At 35.1% G+C, this 28,000-nt stretch overlaps 1 protein-coding gene across 1 annotated transcript in view; it reads right to left on the bottom strand.

The window, feature by feature from the left end:
• Nucleotides 1–28,000, bottom strand: part of GUCY1A2 (guanylate cyclase 1 soluble subunit alpha 2) — a 398,753-nt gene that overhangs the window by 291,815 nt on the left and 78,938 nt on the right. Inside the window, exon 4 of the mRNA XM_047752790.1 lies at nt 1,284–2,002. Within this exon, the coding sequence (XP_047608746.1) occupies nt 1,284–2,002 (719 nt within the window). The remainder of the gene's footprint in view (nt 1–1,283; nt 2,003–28,000) is intronic.

Below are 28,000 nucleotides of genomic sequence, written 5' to 3'. Positions count from 1 at the left end.
TGATTTTTTAGAAAAATTCAAATTTATCAACAGAATCAAAATTTTTAACCAAGATTTTCTTCTTGCCATATTTTAGGAAATTATAAATTTGGAATTTGGCAACATAATAGTTCAAAAATATTATTCATCTGGTTATGATTCCATGCATAACTTTATTGACTGTAATTTTGTTTGGACCAATTGTAGGCTCCCAAATTTCCTATTCTGGCAAACCCAGGTGAATAAGCAGAAACGTAAACAGGATGAGAGGATTGCTATCTTTATTCTAACTAAAAATCCTGCCTATTGCTTTATTTTTAAACTGCCACTAACATGTTTAAATTATAATTGCATCTTCTCAATGAGCACAGTTCCTCATTATTATAACTGGCAGGGGGCCTTGGCATTTGAGTCATCATTTCATTGTGTCTATTTCTTACCATGGTATACAAATTAAATAGACATTCAAGCCAGATGAAATATAGGAGGAAAAATCTGAAGCAGTAACTTCAAATTGAATTAATTTTTCTCAAATCTACAAAATGTATAAAGCAATTAACAGTTGGTAATAATATATTCTACTTCAGGCACATTTTCAAAAACATTAACTTCAGCTCTCAGGCCAAATCTCTCCTAGCCGAATATTGTAGTTTTGTAAAACAAAACCAACAGCTTTAATATTTCCTAAATTTAATGATAGAATAATCCTAGTGTATTCTGTATTCTCTCAAAGAATGAACATATTCTAAAGAAATGTGTTTTTATCAATACTAAAATTTAATCAGAAGAGAAGTCTTAAGATAGTGACTTAATTTTTAACTTTTAGAAAATACATTATTCTGCACCTTAAGAAAAAAAAGGATGTAAACCATATGTTCCTAGATTATGAAATTTAGAGCATAACATATTCAAAGTATAGCTAGTGTTTTACCCACATTTATTTAGGTTATCCTTCCCACAATGTTGCAATCAGTCTTACCATTTCTGTCACAGTTTGACTTAAATCAATGGAAATATTCATGGATTTACAGTATCAGGTTGTTAGTGAGTCCTATCATTTTTATAATTACTATGGCTAGTAAAAATACATTTCTTCTTTTTATATGATGAAATAAATTAATGAAAGGGACTATGCAAATGGCTGGGAATAAATCCAAATCTTTTTTCATATGTCCAGGGGCCAGTAATTTTCTAAATGGCACACTAAGCTCTCTTGCCTAAATAATTACAAGTACTGCCAGCATGTTATTTACTGAAACAATATGTAATCTCCTAGTTCCCACCACCCACATCAAGTCACTTACCTTTTCTTTATTCTCAGTGCCAGAAGCCTCAGGCTTGGTCCTGATCACAAACGGAGTAGACAGTCGCAGCAGGACCCTTTCAAAGGTGGCATTAATCTTTGGAGAAACGATCTCGAAGCAGTCCTCAAACATAAGCACTTTGTGAGTGTCACATCGGAGCTGTTTCCTTAGTCCTTCTCCCAGCTGAAGGACTGACATGTGGGGGTCAAACATCAAGTGGAAAGGGAAGGCTCTGCAGAAGGTGTTGATGCTAATTCTCAGGTCTGCAGGAACTTGGGAGGTTCCCTGTGGAAGGTTCTTCGTGATATTAGTATTTTCACATTGTTTGATAAGGAAAGAAAGACAGCTACAGTTGCCTGGGTTTGAACCATCTGAGCACAGTTTCTCATTTGCAACCTGATCAACTTCTACATCCAGCCGATAGATCTTCTTTCCTGCAGCTTTAATCATCCCAAGCATTGCAAATCCCACAATATGGTGAGGGTGGAAGTAGTGAAGCATAAGAGTACCTTCAGGGAGCTCTTTGCATAGGAATGACGGAGACTCCAGAGTGGCCTGTTTTCCAAAAGAAGTTCTAATGTGTTCCAATAAAGCATCAAAGCCATTAAAAAAGTCCTGCAACGTGCCACCTACAGCTCGAAGAACTCTTTCATTCTCATCAAAGCATATATTAAAGAACTCCTCACCAAATCTTTCTTGAATTTCTTCAAACTTCAAACCTAGAGACAAATGGAACCAGAAGTTAATGAAGTACAGCATAAGTAACTGAATTTATAGCTTTTGTAATGTTTATCAAATGAGGTAGCTAGTGAGTGCAGCAAGAGAGGTAGTTCCCTTTGAGAACCTCAATTACTCAAATAGTTTAATTCATATATTTTGAGTTAAAGAAAGAAAAATTTAGTATGTTCATGATGCTTTTGAGATGTCAATAAGCATAAACTTTGGCTGTTGTTGTTTGTTTTTAGTAAACTTTATTTTTAGAACAGTTTTAGATTCATAGCAAAACTGACCAGAATATAAAGATATTTTCCAAGTACCCCCTGTATCCCACACACACTACCCCTCACAACTATCAATATTGTGCATCAGTGTTATGTTAGTTACAACAAATGAACCTACACTGACATAACAATATCACCCAATAGTGTTTATTCTTGGTGTTGAGCATCTGAGTTTTGACAGATGTACAATAACATGTGTTCACCATTATAGTCTCTGTGCTCACCATTATAGTATCATACAGAGTATTTTTTCTGCCCTCAAAATTATTTGTGCTCTACTCTACCTATGCATTTCTCCTTTCCCTCAACCCCTGAAGCACTAACTTTTTAAATGCTAAGCTAGCTATACTCTTTTCTTTTCAATACCCTATTCCATTTGTTGTAATTATCATGAATAATATATCTTCCTTAATGATTTCCCTCCTCTTTCAAGAATTTGTGAGGCAACTATAAAATTGTCTCCATAATCATGTCCATTCAATATTACTATTTTGTTTACCAAAATTCATTTGTTAAGTGGGAAATATCAACCAGAGAGGGAATCTATAGTACATGGGCAGAGAAAGGTATTAGGTTATCTCATGTAAACAGAAGGACTTAAATTAGTAATCTCAGCGAAAGGTATGAAGGTCAGCTAGACCCCAGGAAGAGAAAAACAAAACAAGGAAATAAAACTGTGAAATGATTTGCATTCATTCTTTCACCTACAAAAATAAGAGAAAATAAAAGTGGAGTAAGAATCTGAACAGACAGAGTTAAGGCCATTGTTCAGTTTTCTCAGTTCATATTCTTTCCCAAATGCCATAGTAAAAGGAAATCTACCTTATAGCAATGGATTATAATAATTTATAACAAATATGCATACAATGTGTTATATGATAATTAGAAGCAGAATAACCTGTGATCTAGTTAGATCAACACTTGAAGATGATTAAAGGAAAAATACAGGGGAAACATATTGTTCCAAAGAGAAAGAATGCATACAGCACAGGTAAAAGAGTTGAGTCGGTATCCTAAGAAAACTTCTACGTTAACACATGCTAGAGCTTCTCCTTTGACTTCAGCTGAAATCAAAACATCTACTCTACATATTCATATTGTATTGTCTCACCTATCCCATCTTATAAGGAAGTCCTAAACGTTAGGACAGAAAAAAAAAAAACAAAAAAAAAAAACAGGTCCCTTTGCTAGTGTCCTATTAGAATGCAAAGCAGTCTAGGCTGTCTTTAAGACTTAGTGTGCTGTTCCTACCTTTATTATTCCCTTTGAGTTCTCTCTATCTGGTGACATGATAAAACATAGGCAAAAATATTATCTTAAAAATAGAATCTAGACACATCAAGTATTTTTGAGAGCTTACTTACTACAGAGTCTAAATACTGTGGTAACTAAGTTAAGAGGTTAGTTTGACAAAGTTCTTAAAATCAATGTGAAATTAAAAGAAGTACAAAATTTAAGTGAAAAACAGTCCCTTTATAAAGAAGTATTTCACATTAATTTTAGTTTCACAGATTTGATGTTCAAAGCAAGCTGAGAAAGTTACCTGCTAGGATAAAAGCATCACTACTCATCTCACATTGTCATGTTACAAGACTGAACTTCAACATATGTTGCATTCACAACAATAATGCCAGCTGGAATTAATAATAATAGCAGTTATCTGTCCAGTTCTCTGGTTTGACAGGAAACAAGATAGATGATATTCACTGCAATTTGGCTCCTGCTCCAACTACTACACTGATACACTTTTATAATTATTTAAACCAGTACATCCTGTTTTGTCCTTACCGTACTTAACCTGTTTGTTTGTTTGTTTTTTCCCATTAGTTTGACAGTGTTCATCATCTCTTCCTCCTAGAACTTTATTCCCTGTTGGACTGCATACCGTACTTTCCTGGTTTGATTACTAGCTATCTGAAAAGCCTTTCACTAAAATTTCCTCCTACATCAAACCCTTACATAACCATCACTATAACATAACTAAAAAATTCTATTATATACAAATCAATGTCCCTTTAATGACAACATTCTTTGTTGTTAATGATTTTTAATTATGAAATTCTTTTGAAAAACTAACTTCAGAATACGTAAAAATATCTATAATCTATGTTTGCTGAATGACAAAATCCATGTACCACTGAAAATATTCTATGGATTGCTTCTATGTTTTATTTCCAATGCCAGAAATGCAAAGAATCATCCATAAAATAACAAGTAAATTCACCAGAGGCAAAAAAAATAAAAACTACTTGTGAGTATAGCAGTCCATAAACTATAAAATCTTGATGCTTTAAAAAGCACTTCTACAAAAAGCTCATCTATACATAAGATATAATAGTTAAGTCTCAAATGATAATGCTAAGGCCTACCATGGTGCTAATGTGCCTTGTATCAATAAAGAAAAATTAAATTATTTTTAATACTATACGTGAATACTGTACATGGTAATTCTATATACACCATATTCAATTAACTAATAACTTCTTTGGGTCTCAGAACTCTTAAACTGTACAAAATCAGAAAAGAAAAATTTTTAAGAGTTTGAAAAACTAAAACTAGACAATGACCACTTCAACTTTTACAAACATGCTATGAATAAAAGCCCAAGACTTCCACTTTAAATATCTCAAAATTTAGAAGTTTAAAGAAATTAGTTCAGTTCAGCAACACTTCCAAGGCTCCCCTTATAATTTAACCCTCTCAAAATAACTCACTTAAAACAGACACAGTGCTCATCTGCTCATATCACAAGAAGCTAAGACAGCTTGACATATGGATCTTCAAAAATACATTTCCTCAAGAGGAAAAACTTACAACAAAGCTGCTTTCATTAACAGGTAAGTTAAAAGAATTTTAAATTACTGTTAATTCACCTATTTAAAACAATGCAGAGCCTAAATACTCACATCCCTTAGCTATAAATGAAATAGGAAACATCCATTCATAGGAACTAAGCATTCTAAGAGTTTGCTTGATTAATATAATCAAGTTCTTAGGCTACCATTGTGCCACATCAAAGGATATTAAGACAACTAGATACATATTTTTCTCTCATGGGTCCCTACAGATAATTTAGTATAGAGATATACAGGAGGTATGGAGAAAAGAATGTCTGAGTTTCTCCTCAAGGAGATAAAGTGTGAAAGAAAACTTGAAGAAAAAGTAGATATGCAAAAGGCCAATAAGAAAGGAACAAGCACTCTAGCAGATGGAGTAGCCAAGAATAGTCAGGGAAGGGCAAGCAAGGACTAAGTGCATAATGGCTGGGAAGCAGAGGGGTTGAGATGAGTTGTTAACTAATCAGCAAGGTAGACTTAAGAGTTCCAAGACCAGATATCAGCCAAAGAGATGCTACAGTGTCTGTAAAAGATTATACTTATTGAATTAGGTAGTTCCAATAAGAAGGGATAATTAGTGCCAAGTAGTGTGCCAAATATTTTCATAACTTTAAAACGTTAAAAATTCCTAGAGGGCAGAAGATCTAAACAGACAATTCTCCAAAGAATACATACAGATGGCCAATAAACACTTGAAGAGATGTTAAACATCATTAATTATTAGAGAAATGCAAATCAAAACCACTCTGAGGTACCACTTTACACTGGCTAGAATGGCCATCATCAAAAAGTCTACAAACAATAAGCGATGGAGAGGGTGTGGAGAAAAGGGAACACTATTACACTGTTGGTGCAAATGTAAATTGGTGCATCCGCTGTGGAACACAGTACGGAGACTCCTCAGAAAACTAAAAATAGAATTACCATTTGATCCAACAATGCCACTCCTGGGCATCTATCCAGAGAAAACCATGACTTGAAAATGTACTCCAATGTTCATTGCAGCACTATATACAATAGCCAAGACATGGAAACAACCTAAATGTCCATCAACAGAGGAGTGGATAAAGAAAATGTGGTACATACACACAACGGAATATTACTCAGCCATTGAAAGGAAAGAAATAATAGCAGTTGCAGCAACATGGATGGACCTAGAAATTACCATGCTAAGTGAAGTCAGTCAGATGGTGAGACACCAACATTAAATGCTATCACTTACATGTGGATTCTAAAAAAAGGATGCAATGAACTTCTTTGCAGAACAGATACTGACTCACAGAATTTGATTATGGGTTCCAAATGAGACAGGTTGTGGGGTGGGAGGATGTACTGAGGTTTTGGGATGGAAATGCTATGAAATTTGGTTGTGATGATTGTTGTATGACTATAAATGTAATAAAATTAATCGAGTAATTAAAACAATGGTAAATAAGAAAAAAAATTCCTAGAAAATGGACATTTTTAATTGCCCCCATTTTAAAAGTAAGGGATGTTATGAACTTTGTCCATGTTCACACAATTGTAGGTAGCAAAGCCAGGTCTCCGAGAAGAGTCTGTCCAATACTAAATCTTGTGTAATAAACATTACATGATATTGTGCAGAGTATCAAATGAGTAAAACATCTGCATGGGGGAAAAATGCATATCTTGCTCATTGATATATCATCAATACTGAGCATTCTGCCTAGCATTTAATAGGTACTCAATAAATAATAGCTGAATGTTGAAAAAAATTAATGCATCACTGAAGTCAATAGATGAGAGCTACAAAGAGCAGTTATCAGATGCCATGCAAGGTCAAGTAAGAAAACTTTAAACTGGATTAGTCAGAATTTTAGGGACGTTTGACATAGCATGTCAAAGACATGGAGAGGTGTAGGCAAAAGACTTAATATAATGTGTTGAGGAGTGAGGGGCAGATAAAGAAACAGAACATTAGTTTTCAGCTAAATCACTATAATTAGAGAGCTAAATTACTTATTTTATAAAATTGTTTTTAAATACCTGACCTCCAAGCTTGGAAAGGGAAATGTTACCTTTATTGAGAACTGAGAGAATATAGAAAGATACTGCACCAAAGATATGCACTGACTGGGTCCTGGATCCTCTAGGGGGAAGATTTATTAATAAAATAGGGAAATTGGTGTCTTTCTAGGTCCAGAAATCATCTTTATCACCCAGAAAATGTATCAGTCTCCACAAACATATAAAAATACCAAAGCAAAAGGTATATTTTGCAATTACTTAAACGTCAATCAAGGAGCTGAATACTTATGAAGTACTCACTTCTGTGAGTTGTGGACATTCCTTAATTATTTTTTGATTATTACTTAGTTTTCATCCAACCAAATATCCAAGAAATGTAATTCAATCCAAGTCGAAGAGGTTTCAACATTTTAATGCAATATATATCCTTTTAGAAAAACAATTACTTTTCCAGGTTTATTGAGATATATCAGTTTAAAGTACACAATGTGTTGATCTGATGCACATATATGTTGCAAAATGATTGGCACTTTACCATCAGTTTATACCTCCATCACTTCATAAAATTACTGTTTCTTTTTTGTGTGTGTGAGAACATTTTAAATCTACTCTCTTAATTTTCAAATGTATACTGCACAATTGTTAACTATAATCACAATGCAATGCATTAGATTCTTAGAACTTATCATCTTCTAATAGGAAGTTAGAACACCTCCCCATTTCCCTCAGCCTCAGGTAAACACTATCCTACTCTCTCTTTCTATGAGTTTGGCTTTTTTCCACATATAAGTGACAGCATACACTATTTGTCAAGAATAATTTATTTTATCTAGCAAGACCATAAGATGTTTCTCAACTGTGTTTGAAACCCAGATGACAAAAATTTGTAAAAATGGTATTTGTAAAAATACCATACCAATCTACAAATAAGTAAAGTTAGTCTGCATCCCAAAGATTTAATGGTAAATAGTACATATGTATAAATAATAACAGAAGAAAGGTGGAAAAGATATACCACTGCACAAATTGTAATTTTAAGGGAACTGTTTTGAATCTGATTTCTTAATACAACTCATTTGAATTTTGGTAGGGTGGGAAAAAACCTTTATAGCTTGACTACTTTAGTTAAATAAGTAAAACTTTTGCAATAAGAGTAAAAAGAAAGGTCCTTATCAATTTTCTCTTAATCTCTGTTAAACAGTGATTTCCTACCACTTGAGAGGCATTTAACTCTTCTTTTATTGCATTTATGGCATCTCTGCCCTCCCCAAAAAGAATACAGCATGTGTTATATATTTAAGTGTAGGTGAACTAAAATTAATTTCTCTTTATATTTTAAGTATTAAATATAGTAAATTCTTAAGACACAAAAATATTTGGGAGGGTTAAGCTTACAGTTTGTAATTTTGAGAATATGCTAATGTATACTTTAAAATATATAGTACACAAATATTACATGAGAAACATGGACTAAGGAATAAAGCCAAACCGTGAGTGATGCAATGTATTTTTTCACCCAGAAACTACATCTAAAAAGCAGAACATCATAAAAGTACAGTCCAACATTATCAGTTGTTACTCCTTATTTTCAAATAGCAAAGCACATCTTTCTGGCTTTTTGTGATATACCAGATATTCCTTGTATTATAAATATTCATCTATGATCCTTCCCTTGACTGTAAATAGTTTAGTAGGACAACTCATTAAACGTACAATCTCTAAAAACAGCATGATCTAGAAAGACAAAAAGGTAGCAGTGGAGGAAGGACTACAACCAAACCAGTAATACAATGTCCTCCTGAACTATAGAAAATCTTGACGGAAAAGGCACAAATTCCAGCCAAGGTTGATAAGAAAACATACAATTGATTCACTTGGATATACATCTGAAACCAATACAACATTGTAAGTCAACTGTACTCCAATATTTTTTTTTTAAATAATTGTTCTTATTTGCAATTCTGGCAGCTAGATGATGATAGAATAATATATGTGGAACACTGAAAGAAATTAAATATAAGAATTCATTACTTAGCCAAGATATCTGGCAAAGATTCAGAAACTATATCACTCAATGAACACCTGAGGAAAATAATTGAGAAAACACATTAACTAAGCAACAAATGAAATGGAAGAGTCCTGGTGAGAGAAGATGGTAAAAAGTAAAAATATCAAGGAGCAATAAACCTTGCAACACACACACACATTTTATACATATGACAGATCATTTGCAAATTTTGATTTTTTTATCAGTAGCTTCTGAAAAGTCTACAATTAAACATTTTAATTAAAATTTTCAGTAAAATAGAGATATAGAGAAACTGCTCAAATACAATAAATGCTTCTTTTCAAAAACCAGAAGCAAAGCTTATTCTAAATTGTGAAATACTAAGAACATTTCAACTAAAATCAGAAATGAGACAAATAAGTTTGCCATCACCATTGTTATTCAATATTATTTTCCAGGTTCTAACTAATGCTATAAAATACAAAAATAAAATAATTACTAAGCACATATAAGGAAAAGTACTATCTCCTTTTGCTAATAAAGATAGTATACTTAGAAAACGTAGAAACTCTTTCAATGTCAAGGCTCTTTCTTGCTTTTTTTTTTTGATGTGCAAAACATTTACAATGCTATTTTATATAATATTGAATTGATAAGAAAACCCCAAATTAATATGAGTTTAATGCATTTCCAATTATAGTCTCAACACGTCTTCTTACTAGCACAGTAATTTTAATATTCATATGAAGAACAGGATAGGCATGAAATTCATGAATAAGAAGATTACTGAGGAAGAACCAGATATTGGAATAAATAAAATGCTTTATAATTAAAACTGTATTTCTGGAGTTCCCATCTTGGCGCAGCGGAAACAAATCCGACTAGGAATCATGAGGTTGGGGGTTTGATCTGTGGCCTCGCTCAGTGGGTTAAGGATCTGGCATTGCCATGAGCTGTGGTGTGGGTTACAGATGCAGCTTGGATCTAGTGTTGCTGTGGCTGTGATGTAGGCCAGCAGCTACAGCTCTGATTAGACCCCTAGCCTGGGAACCTCCATATGCTGCCGGTGCAGCCCTCAAAAAGACAAAAAGACAAAACAAAACAAAATAAAACCTGTATTTGTATAGAAACCAAGAGATTATTGAATCATAATGGAATTCAGAAGCAAATCTGTGTATATAAGTTTCAACATCACAAAATAGTGTTTTAATTTAACAGAGAAAGAATGGCTTATTTGATAAATGGAACTAGCCATATGGGAAACAACAAAATTGAATCCCATCTCATACCACAAAATAATAAAATAAAATTCAAGATCAATTAAAAGTTTAAAATGCAAAACATAAAACAAATGTATCTGTGGAGTTCCTGTCATGGTGCAGCAGAAACGAATCTGACTAGGAACCATGAGGTTGAGGAGTTTGATCTCTGGCCTCGCTCAGTGGGTTAAGGATGAGTGTTGCTGTGAGCTGTGGTGTAGGTCGCAGATGCAGCCCAGATCCGGCATTGCTCTGGCTGTGGTGCAGGCCAGCAGATGTAGCTCCAGTTAGACCCTAGCCTGGGAACCTCCATATGCCACAGGTATGGCCCTAAAAAGCAAAAAAAAAAAAAAAAAAAGTATATCTACTTAAAGCCCTCCCATGATTATCCATTGCCCTTAGAATAAAGCCCAAACTCAGTAGGGCTTGATCCAGCTTTTACTTAAGACCCAAGCTCATCTCTCCCAATTTCCTCACTTTACATCTCACAAGTCATTATGAAGCATCTAGAGTTTCCTGAGCATGCTCAATAATGTCTCTCTCACTTTTAGGTTTCTATCCACACCACACTACTTTTTGCGTTTTATTTTGTTCAGTTTTGAGTTTTAATTGAATTCTGTTCTCTGACTATTCAGCTTAGATAGTTATTCTCTTATATTCATCTTGCAGATTCTTACACTTAAATTCCTCTAGAATACTTCCCTTGACACTCAAAAGACTTTTTTGGTTTACAAAGCACTTTGTGATTACCCCCATCCTATCATTTATCACACAACAGCTGTTGCTAGTCCACTCCTTCCATCAGGCTTAATCTCTTTGAAGACAAAGGTTATGTCCTATTCACCATTTATTCATTTATTTAAAAAAAAAAAAGAGAGAGAGAACTGTTCTTAGTGTCAGTGCTGAGCACTAGGGAAACTGCAGTGATCAGAACAGATGTGGGGCTAACCATCGTTGAGCTTTGTGAAAGATAGAATAAGCCAATAAATGTACATATAATCCAACATAGAAACTACATGGCCATATGTGTTAGAAGAGTAAGGTGCAGAATGCTATGAGAGCATATAATGGGGGCCTAATGTAATCTACTGGGTCAAAGAAAGCTTCCATTAAAAAGTGATACATCTAAAATACAAGTAAAACTCAACTAGGTAGCCAAGAAGGAGCAGACTGAAGGAAAGAAAAGCCATTCCAGACTTAAGGAACATGTATACAAAGGTCCTGGAAGAGAAACTAAAATGAAGCTTTTGAGAAACTAAATGAAGACCACCACTGTAATCCTAATCGCTGGCACAATGACTGTAGCGATATTTTTTGAATGAATAGATAAAAGAATCACTTAATGAATGAAAAAATAAACATGGCTGTGTGTGACTGAACACGTCTATGTATAATATACATGTATATCATATACGATGTATACATAGATATGTTAATAGATCATATATGTTATGTCTATATATACACACACGTGTGTATATATGCAGTTTTTATATTGCTGTTTTTCATGCCCTTCAATACTCAGTGGTAGGACTTTTTACACAAGTATGGGTAAGTTATGCTAAACAACTAATTTAATAAGTTTGAATGCTTATTATTTGATGAATTATTGTTCCTTTGTCAATGAATAGCCACAGGTGAGAACTAAGAAATGGATGGACTCAGGACAGCACATATATAATCAGGCAGCCTTATCAGGGCTTTGTGTTATGCTTGCTATCAGAAGCTGCCCATCTGTCAGGTGATTAAGGGCTCGTCACATTTTCCAGCCTTCCTTCCTCAGCACTCAGACACACTGCTGTGGAAGACACTAAGCCAGCTGCCACACATCAGTGTGGTGCAGATTCAAAGAATGCATAAATATGAGCTAATTAAAGAGGAGCTGCATGAGCACCTGTTTCATCCTTGCACTCACACCTGGGCTCTGCCTCTGAAATGCAATCTGCCACATTGTGAAAATATGTCAATATCTCACAGGCTTTGAAATCTCCCTACAGAGATGAACCCTTATAACTTCTCATGTTTTACCAATCTTTTATCTGATGGCTAAGAAGTTAAAGAAGAGTATTACTATTATGCAAATGCATAGTTTCTGGCTTCTGCTAAAGGTAACTGGCCCAGTTCAAATTGGAGGTCACAATAGTGGCAGCAGAAGAGCATAATTTCCACAAGGATGGGTTATCGGAGGGCTTAGAGCTGTTAATCAACACTAATGCCTCTTTATTTTTTTAAGTTTTTTTATTATAGTTGATTTACAACATTCTGTTAATTTCTGCTGTACAGCAAAGTGACCCAGTCATATATACATATATGACTCACATTATTCTCCATCAGACTCCATCACAAGTGACGAGATATAGTTCCCTGTGCTCTACAGCAGGATCTCATGCTAATGTCTCTTTAATTGTTATGTTATTTATAATCGCTAAATCATGATCCCAAACAGTTTTGGGAGCTATGCCTCTGTCCAATTTGTAAGAGAGGATTAACTTTTGGAATAAAAGTACTGTGGTTATAAATAAAATTGATAAGAATATGAATTTTTAACAATTTTCCTATTGAATTAGGTAATAAATACTTTGCAAATTTCTACAATAATGTGTTTCATTAGCCAAATAGCACTGAATTTTACATGTAACAGAAATTAATGTATCATGTGTCCATGATGTAGTGATAGCTGTAGCTTACAACAGCATTTACAGCATTCACAAACCATCCTAATACTTTTATACTTCTAGAGGATGACGAGTTATTACATATGTTCATTTAAAAGAGAATCCAAACTTACAGACACATCAGTTCATACAATGTCAATGCATGAAGTTGACAAGCAAACCAGAACATCACTGGTTAACTCAATCCAACCACCTCCAAAAAATAGCCGTTCTCATAGAAAATCATCCTTCCTATACTTAAAAGCCACCTGGGATGAGGAGTTCCTGAGAACTCTTCCAAGAATGACTATCTCTAGTAATCACAAAGGTCCTTTCTTCTTCCATCAAGGCTAAATCTATTCCTATAACTTTACTCAACTGGTCCTATTATATCCTCTTTGGTGATTTGAACAAATCTACCTGCTCTCCTAACCTCCTATCCTTTACACATACCTGAAACTCGCTCTAGCACTCTCCTTCGTCTTCTCATCTTGTGCTTTCAAAGAACCAATTCAAAAATGTATTAAAGGCAACTCTAAAGAACTGTTTTAAATGTATATACATACATGTATAAATATATATATATATATATATACAAAACAATGGTACATTACAAAAAAGACATAGTATATTGATTCAGAAGTTATGATTTGGAGGAAAACAAGAAAGCAGTGGATAGGAGATCTACAGCCAGAAAAGAGGAGCTAACATGAGATGCTTTTAAGCCAGTATTACAGTCTTTTGTGTCTATGTGCTAAAACTTGGGAAAATAGATGCATTTACTCCTCCTTACTAGAGTATATACCTCAAACTACTTTTCAGTATCATATTTGATTTACTTGCCCTGCTATATTCACATTTTTCATACCCAATTGCCTTTTCACCACACATATATAAGATGTTGGGCTGTGTAGGAAAGTAATTTATGGCTGCAAAGAAAAGTATCAATGGCATGCATAGGGACTGAACTCATAAGCACCGCCTCTTTGCCATCGCAGATGAGGCCAGTCTAGGAATGGTTGAAGCTAGCACCCCAAGCAGAGCAAGCATTCATATGTAATACTATCTCAAAGTGAATCTGACAGGAACACTGAGCTATGTTTGTCATACCATACCTGAAGATATTCCACTAACAGAACAGTGGAAAGCCTGAGACACGCACTAATTAACAAAAACTATAATCTTTTGGAGTTCACGTCGTGGCGCTGTGGTTAACGAATCAACTGGGAACCATGAGGTTGCGGGTTCGATCCTTGCCCTTGCTCAGTTGGTTAAGGATCCAGCGTTGCCGTGAGCTGTGGTGTGGCTCTGGCGTAGGCCGGCGGCTACAGCTCCGATTCGACCCCTAGCCTGGGAACCTCCAAGGGGTTGAATCAGAGCTGTAGCCGCCGGCCTACGCCAGAGCCACAAGAGATAGCAAAAAAAAAAAAAAAAATGTAGTCTTTTAAAGTTGAGATAGAAGGAAACAACATACCTGAGTTCTTCCAATATTATAATGGAAACTACAATCTTTTTGGTTTCATGGCTTATTTGATAAAAAGGTTATGTTCCTATGGTTCTTTCACTTTTGTAATACAACTGTGTTTATTTTCTCTGTGTCCCTTCCCAATTTTTGTACATACCCACACATACACTGCAGTTGAATTCACGTAATAATGTACACAAAATATTTATTTATTTATTTTTCTTTTTGGGTAACATTCCATCATTTGCGGATGCTGGGAGTATGCAATGCTATCAGCTCTATGCTGAGACTTGCTCTGGGAACTGCCTCCAGGTGAAGAAAGCTGCCTGGCCCAAAGTCTTGTCCCCTCCCCAGGGCAGCCAGCATCCAAAGAGAATTAGCTTGGGAGGTGGTGAGCTATAAAACAATGATCTCTGCCTCAGTGGGGAGCAAGTCTGAAGAGATCGCTGAGATATTTGCTGTGATTGCTCCTACAGACAGCTCTCCCATTCCACTTCACATCCTCACAGGGAAAGGTCTGATAAAACTATTAGGCTGCAAACACATGCTATCTTTCAAGAAAAAGAATGACTCAAAGGGTGGAGCTATGAATTACAAAAGATCTACTGGGAACTACAAAAGAACTACTCAGGTCTTGAAACCTACTGTTTTGGTTTGCCTGGCTGGGTCATTGATCTGGAGGGCACTATCCACTAGCATTCTCCAGCACAAATCTCCATCTCAGAGTCTATTTCTTGGGGAAACATAGCTATGATAGCATTATAAACATTTTCTAATACTGTAGTATAATCTTTCCATATAGTTCTCAATGAAATGGCTCTTTAATGTTCTCATAAGCAGATTTGTTTTAATTGACTGTTTCCTTATAGTTGAACTGTTGGTTTTTGTCAACATTTTCTCAGTGAAAAGAGCATTCAATGAACAGAATCAAGCCATTTATAATGTTTCTTCTTGTTCTGAACTACTTATTAAAAAAAAATGGAGTGTGGGCCATTATTAAGACATAAATATAAAGGTTTTCCTTTTATTGATATTAAGGCTTTATAGATCATAGCATTGTAAACACAAATCCAATAGTAAGATACACCACTAAGATGTACTGGGAACTGGGACAGATTATTTTATGTATTACACATCTTTAACCCAAGACCCAGAATAAGATGCTTGAGAGGCTCAAAGAGAAAAAGAAAACAGAATTGTCTGTATTTAACTTCTGCAGCTAATTCTCCTATATTTGGCTAAGTAAATCAGAATCTATAAAATAATAGCACCCAATATATCATAAATATTTGTTGAATACATGTATGTATGGATGAATATTCCAGTTGCATTAAATTTTAACTGAATTCAAGAGGGCTCATTAATGTAGAAATGCAGGTAATTTAGAAAATATAGACTGGATGCTGAGAAGCCATTGACTTTAAGTTCTTGCATAGTTCCCTTTTCAAAGCAAGAGTGACAGTGGTGGAGACAGTGGTAGCATATGTGGATAAGCAGAAGCTAGCAGAGGAGCTAAAATGAAGAGCTAAAGAGGAATAAAATAAATTAATAACTAATAAAAACACTCAGAGTCAACCAGAAAACAGTAATCTGTTTGTTATTGCACCAGGACACTCCACACCACAAGTTTGTGGAAAGAAGTTCCAGAGACAGAAGATATTAGTGAAAATCCAAATCTTTAGATTTGGAGCAGTTGAGGAATGAGGGCTTATATATCTAGTGAGATGCACTGGCAGATCCTATAGACATAATATAAGAATTATCCCCGTTCTTGTCTCTCAAAATGCCTCAACAAGAATCATTTTTCAAATCAGACTTTCTCCTCAATAATTTGTGAGCACACCTTGCTCATTCCAACATGTGTCTTGTCACTCACAGTGCCTCTCCTGAAATCTCCAAAAGACAGCAGCCCCCCACCCCCACCCCAGACAGAGAAAAGCAGAGGAGAGAAAGGGGAGAGGAATCTACTTCTTAGGAAGAAGAGGGAGGGAAAAAATACATCACATAAGGAGGCAGGAAATACTAACAAACAGAAGCAGGAGAAAGGAAAGTGCACCAAAAGCTTAGTTTATTCTTACAGATATATTAATAGGTAAGCTCGGGGCTGTCTTACCCATAAGAGGTATAAAACAAAAATGTCTAAATTTGGAGCTCTTCTTTATCCCATAAACTTTTATCACTTTCCCACCACTCTTTAAGTCCTAAAGAAAACAAAAGGGTACATGAGAGGTCTTTCTTAATATTTGAAAGCAAACAAAAATGCATTATCCAAAAGGTCAACCACATTCAGGACCTGACAAGAAAAAATATTATAAAGCTGTAAGATTTTGAATTCACACACAATGAAAAAGGCCACATTCTTTTCAAAGCACTTCTTTAGTACACTGCAGAAGAGTCATAATTAAAAGTCAAAAAGCATGCTAGTTTTTCTCTTCTCAGTCCATTCCTGAGCCTCGCCAGAATTTGCTGCTATTTCCTTTCTAGCTTCCAAAAGAATGTCAAAGGTCAACATAGTTTGTATTTTTCTATCCAATTAACAGTGAAATAGTTGGCACGGTGGACTAAAAGCAAATAGATATTTGAGATTTTTTTCAGTCTTATGACCATGGTAACCTTCCTCTAAGTGCAGATCTCACAACATAGGGAAACTTCTTTTTAAACAATGAGCCAAACAAATTCCACTGTCTGTAGAACCTACAGTACAGTAGTGCTTACCACTAACATCCCTGTTTCACTAATCAGAACTACCCAAGGACTCAACCTAAATAAGATAAGAATAAAAACATGAAGTCAAGAACCTATGTGGTAATACACAGATTTAGTCTATCACTCGAACCCCTCCTATTTGCCTAACATTTATACTAAGGAGAAAGCAGGGACATTGGTTTGTGAATAACACTGTTACTTGGATGTGTGCCTCCCATTAGCAACTAGATTCATTCCATCATTTAATTAAAAATTTTGTCCCCAGATAATCAGGATTGTGAGGTCCATGGAAGGATGAAAATGTATGTGTAAGTGAAGGAGGGTTTGAGGGGGTGAGTGAGGGAAGTTAAGGAGACCTAAAAGACCTGAGATGACATCTATCTGCCTCTTATGTTTGCCTATGGTCATAAATAAGTTTAAATCAGAGTATAATTCACTTAAATCACATTATTTCTATATAACAAATAATATTTTGAAGAATTAAATAACTATGAATCTAAAATGAATAGCATTTTTGAAAACATTTTTTGTCTATTCCAACAAGAGGGAAAATGAATATCTAACATGTGGTGGATGCTCTGCCTGCTATTAATTTTAAAATCTGGGCAGAGGTAATAATTTTAACCATATATAATTGTAGTCACAGGGTTTTCCATCATCTTCTAAATAGTTTGTTTTAAACTCCTATTAGCTCAGTTTAAAAACTAAGCAGTTACTTAGTGTGATGTCTTGCTTCAGACGAAGAGTCTATTTAACTAATGGTACACACTGCTATATAGAGAGGCAGAAAGCACTACTCTTAAATATAGAAATAATTTTATAGCACATTGCAATATTTTCTAATTACTGATGACAGACTGTGAAGAATAATTTACCATGGGTATTTAAAATGTCATGGAAGCAATAAAAATGCAGAGTCTACAGAAAAGATTATATCAATAATTAATGAGGCTCCTGAATTTAGGAAAAGTGTAAAGTGTTTGGGAGTCCAAAAATGTCCTAACATAATAGTAAAAGAATTTCAAGAAAAGAATATGTCCTAGGATAGATACCACTGATTATAGTATCAAAAAAATAGGTAACTTAGGTAACAGAAGTAGTCAGCAGTTTTACCACTAAGTCAGGTTATAAGGCCAAAAAACTTGAGGAAAATAAACTTCATAGATGGGCTCCAATCTGGACTCTAATTTTACAGAACTTGATGCTTCCATGGATATTAGGAAAAGCAAAATACCCTTAAGAATTAAAATAGGGAGTTCCCGTCGTGGCGCAGTGGTTAACGAATCCAACTAGGAACCATGAGGTTGCGGGTTTGGTCCCTGCCCTTGCTCAGTGGGTTAACCATCCGGCGTTGCCATGAGCTGTGGTGTAGATTGCAGATGCGGCTCGGATCCCGCGTTGCTGCGGCTCTGGCGTAGGCCGGTGGCTACAGCTCCTATTCAACCCCTAGCCTGGGAACCTCCATATGCCGCGGGAGCGGCCCAAGAAATAGCAACAACAACAACAACAACAACAACAACAACAACAAGAAAAAAAGACAAAAAAAAAGAATTAAAATAGACTGCAAGCTCTTAAACTCACTTATGTTTGTTGTTTTAGTTTAGTTTTGGATATTTTTTAAATAAGGGCTAAAACCAGGTAGAAATAGAAAGTCCCTTTGGACTTATGATGTATATTAAATATGCTTTTATTCAATACTTTTTAGAAACATTTTATTTTGAAATAATTTTAAACTTAGAGAAAAGTTGAAAAAGTACAAAGTTACCACATTCTTTTACCAAAATTCACCAATCTGTTAAAAATTTACCCCATCTGCATTATAAATCTCTCACATTCAACATTGGACGGCAAATAGCAGACATCATGCCCTTTTACCACTAAATTCTTCAGTGTATATTTCCTGAGAACAAGGATGCCCCCTTACATGTACACAGTAAAAGTATAAAGATAAGGAAATTTAACATTGGTACACTATTTCCTAAACCGCAGGCCATATTAAAATTTTTCTCATGTATTCTCAATTATTCTTTGTAGCTACATTTTTTCCTAGTCCAGGATTGAATATAGGACTATATATTGCTTTTGTTTGTTGTGTTCTTTAGTTTTCCTTCCTCTAGAACAGTTCCTCAGCCTTTTGTTGTCTTTCAAACTTTTCTCAGATACCTACCCTTCCAAGGACTCTGCCTTGTTGGTATAGTTACAAAAGATTGAACATGGTACCAAACCACTTGGTACTCACAGTCAAATTGAAGAGAAGGATATGTAGACAAATAGGAAGCACATCATGAAATGTAGTATAATAGAAGTATAAGCTGGATTCCTCCCATTTCTATCAGCTCAAAACCCTTGTTCTCTGGATCTGTTTTCCTATCTTTCATTTGGAAATAGGAAAATACTTCCATAGTCAGAATGATCACTGGTAAAAGTTATTTATAAAACAGCTTTTAACTCAAGGAGTTATCTGAGGTATAATATAGAGTACTATGCAACAATATAAATTTAAATTATATACACACACAAACACACAGAGATTATGGGGGGTTGTTGTTTATTTTTTAAAAAACAGGGATGGTTCTAAATGGAAAATGTGTAAAAAAATTACCATTTATTTTCAGAAACAGAGAAAATCTGGACATAGTAAAAAGAACAGCGCTCCTTTTCTGAAGTTGGAGAAGCTATATTCTAAGCTCACTCATTTATTAGCTAGGTGATCTTAGATAAGGCACTTACAACCTGGGCCTTAATACTTCATCGTAAAATCAAATAATAGTAGTTAACTATAGAGTTTAATGAGTCACAAAATAATATATGTGAAATTTTTATAAAATTGTATAGTTTATAAATATATGTGTGTGAATGTATATATATATGTGTGTACATATGTATATATGTGTTTATACATATCCTTATGTATATAGGTATATATGTATATGTATGTACATGTGGAGATAGAGAAAGAGAATGAAAGTGAGACAAAGCTTCTAAGGATGCATTTGATTTGCTTTTTGTTTTTTTCTCTTACAGGATCCTCCCTCTCACCACTTAGAAGAGTTTTGAATCTCAAACTTCTCAGTCTATTTGGGGGTGGGCAACTTGCCTCTCTTGGGATGGCTGTCTTCCAGTGACCCCACACAAGCGGCATTCCATTCTGTCCACTAAGTATGGAAGTTCTATTCCTTATGTGCTAGGAGGGAAGAGATTATGTCTGCCTCACTCATTTTCAAATTTCTATAACTAGCACAGGCCTGAGTACTTAGAGGGTACACAACAAATACTTCTGGGATGGTGAACACCAGCTGGGACATTTTCTAGCCCCAAATTCTATGACACAGCATTACTGGCTCCTAGAGGCATTTGCTACTTAGACAACAGTGGGGAAATGAGAACTTCCATCAACTCCCTACGTATTAGGGTAGATGATGTTTAAAAAAAAAAGTTCTTTCCTAGAGCTTTGAAGCAACATAAACATTATAGTCATGTAGAAATCCTATTAGAATTGCTTAAATGAATTAAAATTATCATTAAAATATTATTTAAGCCCTTCCCTACTCTCATTGACATTCCATTGTCTTATTTTTCTTCCAAGCACACCACTCTGAAGTTATTATTTTTGTTATTTATGGGTTTTTGATGTTGTTGTTTTTTGCCTCTCCATTTTCAGTTTTTCTCCTTGCTAGTCACCAGCACTTAGAATAGTAACTGAAAAAAGCAGACACTCAATAAATATTTGTATTGATGGAACAAAGTACTCCAAAATTGTTTCTTTGATAAGGCAAACATTCCCTATGATATTATATACACGTAACACTGGATTAATAGACCTTTTCCTGTAGTTAATACAACAATAAACTTTAGCCCAGCAAAAGCCTTGCTGATCATTCAGAACCTTAAACTAAAGAAGTTTTATAGATTTGCAACAAACTAGAGGCTCTTGGTTACTGATTTTGCCATCTAAAAAATTAAGCTTAAATATGGCAGGAGCACCAATTCAACCCCTAGCCTGGAAACTCCGTATGTCACAGATGTGGCCCTAAAAATAAATAATTAAATAAATATGGCATGAAAGCAGAAAATAATGACAAATTAGAAGCGAATTTTGCATAAATTTTGCCTGCAGATTTGCATATACCTTTTTATTAATATAAAGGATTGAGAATCAGAATAATAAAAGAGTGTGAAAACAAACAAAAGCAGGTAAATGAAAAACAGTCCAAATACTAGAAATGAATGAAGAGGTGAAAGAGGTGTCAGAATGTTGTAGGAAGTACAAAGAATCAGGAAAAAACAGAAAAAGTAGAAAACAATGGCGACCAGAAATATTTTCAGTCAAAATTTTACTGCACACTAATCACATAGTGGAGTCACTCACAAAAATCAGGATCACTTGTCATGGATATGCTTGCTCTCTGGCTGAAATCCCTTTTGATCTCCTTTGAAATGACCCTAAAATGATTCTGTTTTATGAAAGCTCATAGACAAGTAAAAACCCTTTCCCACAGCAGCTCCAAACTCACTCAATTGCCCATTCTATTTTCCCACTAAGCTAAATTTGTCTTCTGGTGATTAACAGGACTTCTGGTCTGGTAGTAGTAGAGAGAATAATGTTACTAAAGCCAGCATTTTACTAAAACTATTTTGAACCACTATTTCTGAAAGTGGTTGAACAACAACCTACCACACATATGTGCAAAGTTAATGACATAGGATGAAGAAAGGGAGGGATTGGAGTTACAGTTGTGACACAGCAGAAACAAATCTGACTAGTATCCATGAGGATGCAGGTTTGATCCCTGGCCTTGTTCAGTGGGTCAGGGATCCAGTGTTGTCATGAGCTGTGGTGTTCATTGCAGACATGGCTCAGATCCCAAGATGCTGTGGCTGTGGCTGGCAGCTGCACCTCGGATTCGACCCCTAGCCTGGGCACCTCCATATGCTGTGAGTGAGTGTTGACCTAAAAAGCGGAAAAAAAAAAAAAAAAAACACAACGACAAAATAAAAAAATGAAAAGGAGGGACTCACCCAGAATTAGTATGCCTACTTATGCAGAGACAGGAGAAAATCAGAAGGAAAAAAAAAATGATATCACAGGTTTATGGTACAGATGGTGGCAATCTAAACCAGCAGTCCTCTGTATTAATGAGATTTGGCAAAGAGATAAAGAAAGGAAAAAAAGAAGAGGCATTAAACCTACATCCAGAAGACAATGCATAGCGAATGCACACAGAGCCCTAGCTTCTGTTTAGAATTCAGAAGCAGAACTAAAAGTCTGAAGAGAAGTGGAATAAGTGAAAAGAACTGAGTAGTATACAAAGAAGGAACCCCCTCTCAGAAAGAAGACAGAGAGAAGCGAAGATTCCAGAACCTCTGGTACCACAAAGTATAACCTGGTACCAAATTCTCTAAATTAAACTAGAGCTTACACAGCATCCTTGCCAAAGGGCAGGGTTAGCCTTGGGATTAAGGTGTCACATCATTCTGACTGCACACCGGAAATACCAGGGGAGCTTTTTTTCTTACAGTTTTACTGAGATATAATTGACACATAACACTATATAAGCTTAAGGTATGCAGCATAATAATTTGACTTACATAGTCATGAAATGACTATCACAAGTTTACTGAATATCTATCATCTCATACAGATACAAAATTAAAGATACAGAGGAATTTTTGTGAGAATTCTTAAAATTTCTTTCAACTTTTGTATATAACATATAGCTGTTGTAATTATATTGATTATGTTGACATTACATTTCTAATACTTACATATAGCCAGAAATTTTTACATTTTGACCATCTTCATCCTATTCACCCTCCCACAAACCACAACTCTTTTTTTCTGAGTTTTTGTTTGCTTGTTGTTTCTTTTGGAAGTATAAGAAGCCTACAGCACTGTGTTAGTTTTAGATACACAAGATAGTGATTTGCTATTTCTAAACATTTCAAAATAAACTGCAATAAGTCTAGTTACGATATTCAGCATACAAAAGTATTACATAGCTATTAACTATATCCCATATATTGCATATTTCACACCTTTGACACATTTATTTGTAGCAGGAAATTTGTATCTCTTAATTTCTCTCATCTATTTCTTTTCTGCCCCCACCCCCTCTGACAAATACCTATCAGTTCTCTGTATTTATAATTCTTTCTATTATTATTTTTTGTCTTTTTAGGGCCACACCTGTGGCATATGGAAGTTCCCAGGGTAGGGGTCAAATCTGAGCTGTAGCTGCTGGCCTACACCACAGCCATAGCAATGCGAGATCCCAGTCGCATCTGCGACCTACACACAGTTCATGGCAATGCCAGATCCTTAACCTACTGAGCAAGGCCAGGGATCGAACCCACACCCTCATGGATGCTAGTTGGGTTCATTAACCACTGAGGCAGGATGGGAACTCCTGTTTTGTTTTTTAGATTCCACATATAATTGGAATTATACATGTCTTACAATATCACAAACATTATTTGTTTTTCTGTCAGACTTATTTCACTTAGCATAATGCTCTCTAGATCCACTCATGTTGTTGGAAATAGCAAGATTTCATTCTTCTTTATGGCTGAGTAATATTCCTCTCTGTGTGTCTGCACATGTGCACACATGTGTTTATAGCTCACATCTTTATTTATCTAGTGATAGACACTGAGGTTGCTTCCATGTCTCAGCTATGGTAGAGAATGAACATAGGAGTGCATATCCATTTTTTTAATTGCTTGTTTTGGATAAATACAACAAAACACTAAAGAAGTGGAGTTGCTGGATCATATGGTAGTTCTATTTTTAATTTTTTGAGGACTCTCTATACTGTTTTCCACAGTGGCTACAATAGTTTACATTCAACAATGACAAAGGTTCCCTTTTCTCCATATCCTCACCAACTTCATCTATTTAATAACAGACATTTTGATAAATGTAGGTGATATCCCATTTTTTTTTTAATTTACTTTTCCTTAATGATAGTGATGTTCAGCATTTTTTCATGGGCCAGCTGGCCATCTGTATGTCTTCTTTGGAAAAACATCTATACAGATCTTTGGCCCATTTCTTAAATCTGTTATTTCTGGGAAATTTTGATGTTGAACTGTATGAATTCTTTGTATATTTTGGATACCAGCTCCTTTTCAGATATGTATTTGCTAATACCATTTCCCATTCAGTAATGGGCTTTTTGTTTTTTTGATAGTTTCCTGCACTATGCAAACACTTTTTAGATTGATGTTGGCCCATTTATCTATTGATGCTTTTGTTTCCCTTGCCTGAGAAGTCATATCCCCAAAAATATTATTAAGACTGATGTCTAAGTGCATACTGCTATGTTTTACCCCAGAAGTTTTATGGTTTCAGGACTTAAATTTCAAACGTTAATCCATTTTGAATTAACTTTTATGCACAGTATGACAGAGTAGTCCAGATTGATTTTTTGCACATAGCTATCCAGTTTTCCCAACACCACTTATTGAAGAGACTATCTTTTGTCCATTAAATATTCTTGCCCTCTTTTGTCATAAATTAATTGATCATGAGGGTGTGTGTTTCTTTCTGAGCTCTCTAGCTCTCTATTTCTATCTGTTCCACCTATCTATGCATTTATTTTGTGCCAGTACTACACTGTTTTGATGACTGGAGCTTTGTAGTATAGTTTGAAATCAGTCAGTATGATACCTGAAACTATGCTCTTCCTTCTGAAGGCTGTTTTGGCTATTCTGGGTCTTTTGTATTTCCATACAAATTTTAAAATTATTTGTTTCCATTTGAATATTACTTCCTATCTCCTCACATTCAGTGACTGTGTGTCTTTAGCTCTGAAATTAGTCTGCTATAGGCAGCAAATTAATGACTCTTTTTCATTCATTCAGCCCCTCTGTCTTTTGATTGTATTTTAGTCCATTTACATCTAATGTAGTTATTGATAGGTATGTACTTATTACCTTTTGTTAATTAATGGGGGCTTTTTTGTAATTTTTTAATTTTTTTATTAAAGTAGAGTTGATTTACAATGCTATGCCAAATTCTGCTATACAGCATAGTAACACAATCATTTTTTTTTTTCTTTTTATGTCTGCACCTGCAGCATATGGAAGTTCCCAGGCTAGGGGTTGAATTGGAGCTGCAGCTGAGGCCTATACCACAGCCATAGCAACATCAGATCTAAAACACATCTGCAGCCTATGTCACAGCTTGCAGTAATGCTGGATCCTTAATTCACTGAGCAAGGCCAAGAATCAAACTCATATTCCCATGGAAACAACATTGGGTTCCTAATCCTGAGCCATAATGTGAATTCCTGAAATTATTTCTTTCTTTCCTCTTTTTTTTTTTTTTTTGTCTTTTTAGGGCCACACCCATGGCATCTGGATCTGTAGCTATAGCCACTGAGCCACAGCAATGCCAGATCTGAGCTGTGCCTGCAACCTACACCACAGCTCACAGCAACACTGGATCCTTAAACTACTGAGTGAGGCCAGAGGTCAAACCTCATGGATGCTAGTCAGATTCATTTCCAGTGAGCCACAATGGGAAGCCCTCTTCTTTTTTCTTATGTTCACTTCTCTTGTGTTTGGCTGACTCTCTAATATTATGTGTGGATTCCTTTCTCCTTTTTGTGTGTATCTATTATATATTTTGGGTTTATGGTCACTATGAAATAGATAATTTGACTGTTGATCTCAAGTCCAAATGCATTTTAACAATCCTCATTTTTACATTCCATCACCACATTTACTGTTTTAGATATCATATCTGACATCTATTTTTTCAATCCCTTGATCACGTTTCATGGATATAGATGACTTTACTCCTTTTGTCTTTTAAATTTCCTTTGACTATATATAAATATGGTTAGTTTATTACCTTCATGTATATTTGCCTTTACCAATGAGATTTTTTTCCTTTTGTAATATTCATATTTCTCATTGTAGTCTTTATTTTCATTTGTTTAGAGAAGTCACTTTAACATTTCATGTAAGGCCAGGTTGAAGGAGCTAAATAAACTCTTTAGCTTTTGCTAATCTGTAAAACTTTTGATCTCTCTCTCAAATCTGAATGAAAGCCTTGCCAAGTAGAGTATTCTTGGTGGTAGGTGTTTCTCTTTCATCACTTTGAATATATCAAGTTATTCCTTTCAGAGTTTCTGTTGAAAAGTCACCTGAATGCCTTATGGGAGTTGCATTATACCTAACATGTTGCTTTTCCCTTCTTGCCTTTAATATTTTCTGTTTATCTTTAATTGTTGCCACTTTAATAACAATGTATGTTAGTGTGTTCTTCTCTAGGTTGATCCTGTTTGGGATGCTCATTGTTTCCTGGGCCTGGATATCTGGTCCATTCCTCAGGTAAGGGAAGTTTCCAGCCATTATGTCTTCAGATGTGTTATCTGCCCCTTTCCTGCTCTCTTTCTGACATCCCTATAGTATTAAGGTTAGTACTATTTTTTTTTCCTTACCCCAGAAAAAATTACTTTATTTTTTAAAGTTATTTAGTTAGATTTTTTCTTTTTTGAATCATTTTTATTTTTCCCATTATAACAGGTCCCATTATAAATTCCGTCAATTTTCTACTACACAGCAAAATGATCCAGACTATCTCTCACACACGCACACACACACACTATATATATGTATTCTTTTTCTCACGTTATCCTCCAAGTGACTATAGTTCCCACTGGTATACAGCAGGATCTCATTGCTTATCCATTCATAAGGCAATACTTTCATCTATTAACCCCAGATTCCCAGTCCATTCCACCCCCTCCTCTCCCTGTTAGCAGCCACAAGTCTGTAGTCCAAGTCCATGAGTTTCTGTTCTATGGTAAGGTTCATTTGTGCCGTATACTACATTCCAGATATAAGTGCTAGAATATGGTATTTGGCTTTCTCTTTCTGACTTACTTCACTTAGTATAAGTCTCCAGTTCCATCCATGTTACTGAAAATGACATTATTTTGTTCTTTTCTTATGGCTGAGTAGTATTCCATTGTGAATATATACCCCATCCTCTTAATCCATTCGTCTGTCGATGGACATTTAGGGTGTTTCTATGTCTTGGCTATTGTGAATAATGCTGCAATGAACATACAGGATCATGTGTCTTTTTCAAGGAAAGTTTCGTCCAGATATACGCCCAAAAATGGGTCATATAGTAGTTCTATATTTAGTTTTCTGAGGTACCTCCATACTGTTTTCCATAGTGGTTGTACCAATTTACATTCTTACTAACAGTATAGCAGGGGTCCCTTTTCTCCACACCCTCTCCACAATTTGTTATTTGTGGATTTATTAATGGTGGCCATTCTGACTGGTGTGAGGTGGTAACTCACTGCAGTTTTGACTTACATTTCTCTAACAATCAGTGATGTTGAGCATTTTTTCATGTGCTTGTTGGCCACATGTATATCTTCATTGTAGAAATGTCTATTCAGGTTTTATGCCCATTTCTCAATTGGACTCTTGGTTTTTTTGCTGTTGTTTAAGTTGTTTGAATATTTTAGAAACTAAGCCCTTGTCAGTTGCATCATTTGAAACTATTTTCTCCCATTCTGTAAGTTGTCTTTTTGTTTTGCTTTGTTTTTATGGTTTCTTTTGCTGTGCAAAAGCTTGTCAGTTTGATTGGGTCCCATTGGTTTATTTTTGCTCTTATTTCTGTTGCTTTGGGAGACTGACCTGAGAAAATATTTGTAAGGGTGATGTCAGAGAACGTTTTGTCTATGTTTTCTTCTAGGAGTTTGCTGGTGTCTTGTCTATGGTTTAAGTCTTTAATCCATTTTGAGTTTATTTTTGTGCATGGTATGAGAGC

The sequence above is a fragment of the Phacochoerus africanus genome, chromosome 11 (assembly GCF_016906955.1).
Source record: "Phacochoerus africanus isolate WHEZ1 chromosome 11, ROS_Pafr_v1, whole genome shotgun sequence".
In the NCBI taxonomy this organism is placed as follows: Eukaryota; Metazoa; Chordata; class Mammalia; order Artiodactyla; family Suidae; genus Phacochoerus; species Phacochoerus africanus.
This window is presented reverse-complemented; position numbering and strand designations above follow the sequence as displayed.